Source organism: Nuphar pumila, chromosome 7, assembly GCF_984573655.1.
Source record: "Nuphar pumila chromosome 7, dmNupPumi1.hap1.1, whole genome shotgun sequence".
NCBI lineage: Eukaryota > Viridiplantae > Streptophyta > Magnoliopsida > Nymphaeales > Nymphaeaceae > Nuphar > Nuphar pumila.
The window spans coordinates 115022390-115032626 of record NC_143255.1 but is presented as its reverse complement, the minus strand read 5'-3'; the positions used below and the strand labels follow the sequence as shown (position 1 = coordinate 115032626).

The 10237-nt window shown below is 35.7% G+C and overlaps 1 protein-coding gene across 3 annotated transcripts; it reads left to right on the top strand.

The window, feature by feature from the left end:
- The first annotated feature begins 3469 nt into the window (after nucleotides 1-3469).
- On the top strand, nucleotides 3470-9526 carry LOC149833042 (plant UBX domain-containing protein 8-like). Of its 3 annotated transcripts, none has more exons than XM_090014862.1 (9): nucleotides 3470-3601; nucleotides 6925-6986; nucleotides 7126-7529; nucleotides 7620-7714; nucleotides 7814-7897; nucleotides 7989-8096; nucleotides 8804-8947; nucleotides 9027-9083; nucleotides 9297-9526. In XM_090014862.1, exons 1-9 carry the CDS (start codon nucleotides 3518-3520, stop codon nucleotides 9402-9404), a joined length of 1146 nt encoding a protein of 381 aa, XP_089870988.1. In that variant the 5' UTR covers nucleotides 3470-3517; the 3' UTR covers nucleotides 9405-9526. The 3 variants fall into 3 exon arrangements, with proteins under 3 accessions (XP_089870988.1, XP_089870987.1, XP_089870989.1); XM_090014863.1 differs by having other exon boundaries at nucleotides 3471-6071; XM_090014861.1 differs by having other exon boundaries at nucleotides 3470-6986.
- The last annotated feature ends 711 nt before the right edge of the window (nucleotides 9527-10237 follow it).

The window sequence follows — 10237 nt, the reverse complement described above, 5'->3', positions numbered from 1 at the left end:
TAAACTTAAACTAGAGATCCTCTCTTAGACTCACAATAGGGCTGCCATAAACTGCAGCTTTGGAATGAAGGGCAATGCATCTTATGGTATGGGTGGCATAGAAAACCAAAAGTGTACAAGTTATCATCTGAAAACCCATTCTCATCATGAACGATGATGATGTAGAATCGGTGGGAGGGTGCTGCTCTAACAAATTGTGATAGCTAGTATTTTTGAACTATTATAGTTGTGGTTCTATCGAAATTTTTGTAAATATTTCAGTAATTTTGAGCTGCTATTGAGGGAGTTTTGTAAAAAATTTTAGAACCCCTTTTGGATATTCGAGATGTTACAGATGAAGCTTTGTCAAAATTTTTATAATGATTCTTAGAATACAGAGAAGGTTTTGTCAAAAAAATTTATAAAAAACCTCAGATTTTTGAGCTGGCATAGAGAAGGCTCTGGTAAATTTTTTAAAAAGATCTTTAAATTTTTGAATTTGTATAGCGAAAGTTTCCTGGAGTTTCGAATTGATATAAAATAAGTTATGTCAAAGTGATCTTTGGATTTTTAAATTAATATTGAGAAAGATCCTTGGAATTTTGAACTTATATAGATGAAGTCCTGTCAAAATGATTATTAGAATTTTGAATTAATACATGACAAATATGGTTTAAAACTCAGAAGATTTATAGATATTATTGCTAAAAAAAAATAAAGCAGATACTATCCCAAAAATTTTGGGAAATTCAATTTGAGTTAAGAAAAGACTTTGCCCAAATTTTTAGAAAATCTTGAAATTTTGGCATCCCAATTTGAATTAAGAACAGGCTTGTCATTTCAAAAAATCCTAAAATAGAGAAAATAATTCTCAGAATGATTGGTATGAATTATTTCTGCAATTTTTAAATCATAAACAATGCGACAAAATAAGAAATTCTATCATGTTTGAGCTTAAAGAGCTCATTTTGAATTTAAATAAATAAATTTTATTTTTGAAAATTAAATTTTATGTTGCATGATTTGGTTAAGTCAAAAACGCTAACCTAGGAATCTGGAATTGCACAGAGATCCCTTCGTAATTGAATGATTGAAAACACATAATGTGATATATTAAATTATATAGATGTAAATGTTGCATCCTTCATAAAAATTAATTTTGAAAATCAAATGTAATTAAAAGATTTTAAATGCATATTGTAATACAAAATATTTTTTAAAATAAAATAATATTTTGTGATGTCAATTCATGCTATTTTTGTTAAAATTCAATTTTGAGCAATTACTGTATATTGATGCATTTGAATAGCATGAAAAGTTTTATGGGTATTGACAAAAACTAGTAAGTTATTGTAAGAATTGAGCATAAAACACAAATGATACTTTATAATGTGAAATTATGTTAATTGTGACAATTTCTGCATATTGACGTATTTTTAATAAGTATGAAAAGTTTTATGCATATTGCATAAATGATGCATTGAATTGTGTGGATGTGAATGTTGCATTTTTCATGATAATCATTTTTTAAAGGCATAATGTGATGTATAAATGTTTAAGAAAGCAAGATTATGTTTCATATATGAATCCATGCTATTTAAATTGTAAGCATGTAGATTTTGAAAATGCATATTGATGTATGTGGATTTTAAAAATGCATATTGATGCATATGAGTTTTAAAAATGCATATTGATGCATGCGAGTATTGACTCATAAGTCCAACTCATTGTGATATTTGAGCATGTTGTATTAATTATAAAAATGACATGCATTGAGAAATTGTTCTTTGAAAGCTAAGAAAAGTTAAACTAAAATATTTGAAGCTTGTCATAAGAAAAGATTGGGGACGAGCAAGTCGATCAAATATGAACCGATGTAAGCACCAATCACATAAATTTTCAGTATTCACAGTGGGGATGTTATGTTCAAGAGTGAATATTCCAATGAAAAAAATTCTACTCATATGCGGAAAGTCTCAGGAGAATATAAACCCAGGACTAGTTAGTTTAAAGTTTTTCAGTAGTCTCTTTGAGGGGTGATCTTCAACACCGGACAGTATGGACATTGAAAGATTAAAAGAGACCTTGTCCGCCACTCATCTCCAGCTGCGGAGTTAGATTCAGATGACACAGTCCATACCATTCACCCGATCCACCATCCTCTGACAAGAATACATCTTTGGAAAAATTCCTGCTGAACCTGAATCTCAGATGAGAACAAATAGTGCTCAACACTGTCACAATTCAGTAATTCACCACAACATGCAGCACTGTTCACCCAAACAACATTGTTAGCAATAGATTACCAAACTAAACATAATCGGTTTATCTATTAGCGTAATTCTAAAATGACTTCCAAAGGTTAGTCTTAATTTAAATATAGAAAAAGTTTTCTTATTTTTGTGACCAATTTATCTTTCACCGAGTTTAAGTCATATCCTTTTGTGACTTCTTGCTTTAAGCCATTATAATGTGATCAAAACCTTGCTTTACTCTAGTAATTTAGATGCTTGAAAAAAATTAAGATTTAGTTATTTTAAAAGTAAAAAGCCGATACGACTTGAGCATAAAGAAGAATTACAAATATATTTAGCGAGTTTGACTTTATAATAAACATGGGTAAATATTTGCTATAACGAACTGTATTTAAAATCCACTCAACAAAACTATTATTTTCATAGTTTTGTTTTGCTATGATGGATGGTACTCACAATCGACTTGACAAAACTTTTTTGTTAATTTTTTGGTTTTTAATAAAATTGACTCATAGGTGATCTGCATACTCAGTTAAGTAGTCATGCATTTTTGGATCGCCGGAATCCAACATGTGCACAAGATTTTTCCGGTGATGCAAAATAATTGATGATCATAATTGAACCAAAATTCTCTCCATTCATGAAAACATTTTTTAATAAAAAAAAAGAACAATTCGAAAGCTGATTGAACATGATAAACGCATGAAAGAGGTTTAGATTGAGTCATAACATCTTGAGATCTCAACTAGATTACATGTACAATTGATTATAGCAAATATATATATATACAATGAGCATTGACCTCATATTAAACCAAGGTTTGGATTTGCTTAAAAGTGACAAAAGTTTATGGTCATTACAGCAAATCTTTGTCCAATATATTAATTAATAGCAGAAGTTTGGTGGCGCTTTTAAACTTGGGCTATCAATTTATCCATCTTTAGATCAACAAAATCTCCCATTAAACTGGCCCACAAGTGCTATGCTCATTTGGTAGGGTTGAACTGCTAATGTCACCGAGTTGATGGGACGTCACAAGTTCGAAACTCATGGGTGGCATTCCTTCTGCAAGGTCGAAGCTGGGCCTACTCGCTGGTAGGCAGAGGCCAGCCAATGTGCGGTGAGTGACGGGCTTTTGCCTTGGATTATCTCAAAAGGAAAAAAAAAATCTCCCGTTAAATTGACTTTAAGAAAGCCCAGATCCCGACCCGGAGAACCACAGATTTCCAGACGCGCTCTCTCTCTCTCTCTCTGAGGAGAATTCGCTTCGGTTTGGTCCTGCGATGGCGAGGACGGAGCAGGAAGCGATCGAGACGTTCGTGAGCATCACCGGCGCCTCCGAAGCTGTTGCATCGCAGAGACTCGAGGTGGATTTTCCCAAACGCTCCGAAATTAGTCCTCTCCGGACATCGCTAGAGTTTCTTTTTTCCACAAGTGTTTTGGTTTAGTGCGTTTCTGATCGCGAGAAGTGGTGATGACAGTTGCTCTGTTTATGTATTTTCATAGTTGCGGTTGCTTTTCTTCCTAGTTCGTTTTTTTTTCGCTTCCTCTTTTCCCGTTTCTCTTGGGTGATGGAAATGTTGAGTGTCCCCTATTCTTTTAGGTCGAAACCGAGCGATGTATCTTCGATTTTTGTTATTTTTGAGATTGAGTGGAATCCGTTTTGGTGGGAAACTATAATGACAATTTCGCGGCGATTATTAGGAATTTGTTGTGAAGGATCTTTGTTTTCTTCTATATGAAGTGTTATTGAGCAGGGAATCGGGCAGTTTTTTCTTCTTCATCTTATTGTTGTTGCTGTTGCATTGGGTTCTTCTGAGTGTTTTTTATTTACTCTCTGTTTGCTATTATTGGTTGCGGGTTCGAATTTTGCTATTTTTTGCCTGGTGATTTGATAGGGAATTGATGATATTATGAACTGTGTTGCGTGGCTATTTTCGATCCCTTTAGATTGTGGGAAACTTGTTCATGTTTGTGAATTATCCCTTTTTTGGGTTTAGAATTCGAGCTTTCTAGTAGCAGAAGCAATATCAAAACAGGAACATCAGATATGACCCTTGAGAACGTTCAGCAATCGAAGCTACTTCTTTTGGTATCTTTTCTTTTTTTGGTTACTCTGGTATCTGTAGCTTTAGCCACACATTCTCTAGAACTTAGCCTTCAGAGATACTGAGACCCATCATGTTAAATTCTTGAGCTTTCGATTCTTTAAGTTGGACAGCTTTTTGTGCAGAGATTCTTCTTGCCCAACAAGTCATGAATATCCGGATGGTCTCAGTAATTGACGTTATGTGGTTTTCTTTTGGTATCAGTCACTTAATTATAATTCATGTAAGTTCCATCTTTTAATATCGAGATGTATTTAGACTCGTCTTTATAGTGTAGTTGTAGAAATATTCATCTGGTTGTCATAGAAAGGCTCACTTCAGGTGCTTCCAACTAAATTCTTGCATGCATTCTTTTGGGGATAGGCTCATTGGGTGTGCATAGCATGCGGATGCAGTTATTCCTTTTGTGAAATGGGTGTTTCTCCGTTGAAGTTTGGTAAACCATGCTACTTTAGCTTGTAATATCTGGAGGTCATTGAATTGGTAATTCAGCTAAATGAGTGATGGACAAAGCATTTTCTATTTAAGTTCTGATCGAGCGCAAGGATGCTGCTGTTTGTATCTGCTCATAAAGCAGATGGAGTCTAAGTGTTGTCTCTTTTTCCTTTCTATGTTTTTTTAAGAAACTCTTTTTCCTTTCTATGTTTTTTTTTAAGAAACTCTTTTTCCTTTCTAGCTGACTTTTTCAAACTATTTCAGTTAGTCATGTTTTCCATAATTATGTTGAATGTCATTATCCCTGATTAGTTTTAGGTGGTATAAGACTTGGGACAAAAAAATTTTCTCAAGCCTAAGTGAATATGCCTCTAGGTGCATGTCTTTGAAAACCATCGTCTCACTTGCTCTGGGCAATTGATGGAATGCGGTAAAAGTAGTTTCTCAGTTGCAATAAACCAGTGTAGCCATGTGGCTATACTGACCTAGAGTAATAACTAAAGTGTGAACCTATAAAACATTAGCTAATGTACTCTGATATTGGTTCCCCAGCTGTTTTTGGAGAGCAGATTTGGTATTTGAAAGGTTGGTTGTTCACATTTGGCCTTCAAGTGTAACTCCCATGTAATATAGTCTCCACTGAGTTTTTATGACTATCTGGTGTCAGACAATGTAACATGGATGTAGTGTAGCTGCATAAAGAGAGTACTTTTTGTGGATTTTGTGGACATACAAGAACCTCTCCATATCCCCAGTAGCATTCTTAGAATTTTCAAGATTGGTTCAACAAGATCAATAGGAATGTTCTTCAACGATTAAATTCTATGTGGACATCTTCTGCATGCTGTTGCAAATCATGGTTCATGGTATGCTACTTTTGGAGCTGGTCATTAGTCCAGGTTTCACGTCCTTGCTTGGCTAGTTATGTATGATAAGTTTTAGCCTGTGGATTGACACAAGCAAGAGGTTTTCAATGGATTAATATATCTTTACTGGTGAGGAGATTCTGACCTTTTATATTGCTGCAAGAAGGAGCCCTCAAACAGATTTCCTGTCAAATACTTGAAAAACATGTGCATTTTTTTATGATACAGTAGCAATTAATTTGTCAAGTAAAGATATTGGCTTCATGTGGAGCAGTTGAATCTGAGGGACCAGGAAGGAAAACACTATGATGATGGTGGTTACTCTTGGCTCTTTTGGAGGACCTGGCTGGAGAGGAATACCAGGATTTTCAGGTTATGCATGTTCTGCTAACATCTAGTAGTGGGTGTAGCTGGATATTTATCTACTGGTAAGGGGCCTAATGGCGAACCAGCCAGACAGGTGCCACAAGACACCCAAATAGGTTTAGTCCTTTTCATTTGTCATAAGAGTAGTTTTAGGCATCTATTTTCCCTCTTTATGCAACTTCTTTATCTCCATCTCAAAAAAACATCTCAGTCATTTCTCTGTCTCTGAACATGTATCCCTTGTGGTCAAGATGTTTTCATGTATGATTTTGTTCTTAAAATGCTCTATTTTGGTTTTTGAATAATAATAAAGTCCCTGAAAAAAGAATAGCATGAAGGGTTGGTAAGTTGCCGGAATGGAGGTTCAGTTGGAGAATCACTATTCACATAGTGTTTGTTTTCTTGCAACTGCTATGAGTTCTCTGACATATAAGTAAAATATACCATAGTTCTTTATATCACCAATATTTTGAAAATATCATGATGTTCTTGTAAGACAATGGGAATCAAGATCTCTCCTATATTTATGATATTGTAAAAATGTTGTCTCATAAGATATTAATATTGTGATATTTTCTTTTTCGTTGTTTAATCTGAAAAGTTTTCATTTGATTCGACGATTTCTCTTTGTTATAAAGACTTTTCCAATTTTTTTAATATAGTTTTATGAAAATACTAAAAGAAATAATTTCCTTGGATTTTATAATTTTCCTCAAATTCTCTTTTCTTCACAAATTTTATAAATGTAGAATATCTAGAGAAGTTGCCTCCTTGTGAATGCATGTTTGTGTGCACACGTGCATGCATGAAATTTATTTTCTTGGTTGGTCATTATGGTTCTTGTCATACAATGTAGGAATTCCCTTCTATGATAGTACTCTCCAAAAATTGTTTATTTTTGTCCTGGAATGTCAGGAACATAGAGGTGATCTCAATGAAGCTCTAAATGCTTATTTCAATGAAGGAGGGAGGAGCATGTACGTATTCCAGAGGCACCCTTTTATCTTTTACTATAAATCTCATAAACTAAGGACTGAGACTTTAATACAGTAGATAGTTTATTGTTATATTTATTGTTAAATGGTGGATACCTTTCTTCACCTTCTCATGATTCAGTGAACAGCCGACTGTTGCTACCTATCAAAATGATTTCGTGGAAATGGATGATCTAGTACAAATTGAACCTCGGTATCCTCCAGGACGGACATTGTTTGGATCTAGTTTAGGTCCCTTTTCACTCCTGGACTCGGACTTTTTTAGAAGTTTCTTTGGTGGGAGGGGCCCTTCAGAGGTTAGAAGCCGTAGTCCTTGGATTTCACACCCAAATGAGGCGAGGGAGATTCCTATAGAGTTTAAGGATGGGCAAGGTCACTCTGGTCATTCTGGGGATAGACCTACCATTGAGGATATTACTGAAAGTGCGGATTCACATGGGCCAGAAACTTATGGGACTGTGACAATTGTGGACGATGATGATGATGATGAGGTTCAAATTAGTGCTTCACAAGTTAACTCTGCAGGTCAAAACAGAAACATTGGTTGTAGTTTCAATAGTGCCTTTCTTGACAGATTATCTGATCCTTGTGTTCCACAATTAAATTATATGACAGACTATGGAAATGAGATAGAGGATGAGATGTTGCAAGCTGGGATTGAGGCTTCAAAGCAGGATACTCACAAGATGATGCAACCTGGCATTGCTGATGTATGTTATTCCTTTGTGACCAGTGTGGAGCATTGTTGATTACCTTGGAGCGATTTTTGCATATTCTTCCTGTAACATTTCAACCACTTGCCATGTTAGGACATAACTGGCCCTCAACATAGGCATATTCTGCCTGTTATGGAAGATGACGACCTTGCACAGGCTATTTCATTATCTTTGAAGGTTGAATATTTTGATAGTTGTAGTCTTCTGGTTTGTAATTGATTTGTTTTGTATTCTGTTACCTATCTTTTATGATATTTCTTAATTTCAGACAGCAGAGCAAGAGGACGCACTTCGTGAACAGAGAGGAACAGATGGAGTTTTAGAAGAGGAGGTTTTGGATGTATCTGACCTTGCAGTTGGAAGATCTACAGTAAATGTAAGATGAATATCAAGAGTTGGACCATTGTGTTCTGTTGCTTTTGGTTGTATCTTTAAACAAAATTTTTTTGTTCAACTTTTGAACTGTTTAGATATTTAGGTTTTATTATTCATTAAAATTTCCATTAAAATATATAGAAGCAGGGCGATTTTAAAGACTTGGGTGTGGATATATAATGTAAGTGCATTCTATAGAATATGTACATTCCATAGAATGCATTCACAACTATACAATTATAAGTTCTTTTAAGTTTTCAATTTGGACAATTTTGAACCTATGTCACATAGGTGCAGGTGCAACAGAGGTGGTTTGGGGTGTAGACATAGATACAAACTGGTTACACAAACTACAGTCATCATAAATACAAATCCAATTGTGCAGAGTGCATGTCTCTGGATGGTGAAGCTGTGGCTTATGGTCTAGTCCATTCTGTTGTTGACATTGTTGACTCTGGTTTTTAAATGTGGTATTTGGTCTTTGAGGAATGTCAAATATTTTTGGGTAACTTTCTTTTTATGCTCTTCATCAATGCATGCCATTGGCTCATTGCTGCAACTATGGGAACCGTATTTTCCTTAATGATGTCTTCACATCATCACAGGATGAAACTTGAGGATGCTTGACAAGTGTTCTGTCTTGTATCATCATCATTTTAATTTCTTGGAGGGTGATGGCCTTAGATTCAAATCCTGGTAATTGTGCAGGAGTTGGAGAGACAACTTGCAGAGAAAGAAGCTTCCCTTCCTCAGGAACCGGATTCAGATAATGAATCTGCAGTAACACTTCTGGTGAGGCTGCCAGATGGAAGCCGACGTGGAAGATGCTTCTTGAAGTCTGACAAACTTCATGTAAGCTCATTGTTGTGCAGTTTGCATTCTTACCTAATTCATGTTCTCCTGCTCATCTCGCCATGGTTTCCTTTTGCAGTCGCTCTTTGACTTCATTGATGCCAGTAGAGTGGTTAAGCCTGGCACCTATACACTGGTATAGCTTCTGCTCAAACAAGTATTTGCTTTCTGATTGATGTTTATGTGCAAAATGTAGTTACTGGACCTTGATTATTATTATTCATGCATCGTTTGTTTTGCTTTCTCAGCTGTTCTGGATGGAGCCAAGTATTATTCTCTGCTTTCTCTGAATGGGATTTTTAGTAATGCTATGCTTTACATTTTTCTCCATCCTTTTGTGCTTTTTCAGGTGAGGCCATACCCTCGGCATGCCTTCAGTGAGGCGGAAAAGGGGTCGTCTTTAAGGGAGGTTGGTCTTACCAGTAAGCAGGAAGCACTCTTCTTGGAATTGTTGTAGCAATAATTCAATGGACCTATATCTTGTTGTGGAAGTTTACTGCGTTGGATATTGCAAGTTTGTGCAGTTCTGTCAAAAAGCTCAAATATGCAAAAACTAGCAAACATTGGCATTTGGAAGTATTTGCCTGCCATTTTTTTGTTTCCTTTTTTTTACATGTTGGCCTTTGCTGTTATTAGTTGATGTTAGTGCAGATTTTGCTATTTTTTTACCAAACTCAGAGATGCCATGGCAATAACTTGAATGCTGTCACACGGACACTTCACTCATTATGTGTGTCCCGTGTTGATATGCCACACCTCACGCAACGATTAGCTCAACACAACACTTCAGGGGTTGTTTGAATGGTGGTGGTGGATTGCTTCCTCCGACATGGGTGTCCCTGCAAAAAGGGTGCAATCACAATCGTAGTGTTGTGTGTTACTTGCCCCAGACAGTCTTTGGGATGCATTGTCCTGCATGGCTTGTCCAGGGCATCAAACGCTCTCGTGAATACTGTTTAATGTTGGTAATTTATAATGATTTTGAATAGACGTTAGAGATTTTTTTTTTTGTTTAAGGTGATGATAATAGTTTATTTCTTTAAGAATTTTGAATGTGCACGTGCAAGTGCACATACGCAGACACACAGTATCTGGTCGTGTCCGGTGTCCATGATTATGTGAATGCTTGAATGGCTTGTATATTGATGCATGCTCGTGTATGCAGTCACGATGGTATTGACGAGTATATCAGCAAACATGGTGACGAAGAAATTGATAATGTATGATAAGTTGTGATTGCTAGTTTGGCCAAATGTATCTTAGCGGTTGAAATTTTTACTATCACCCTTG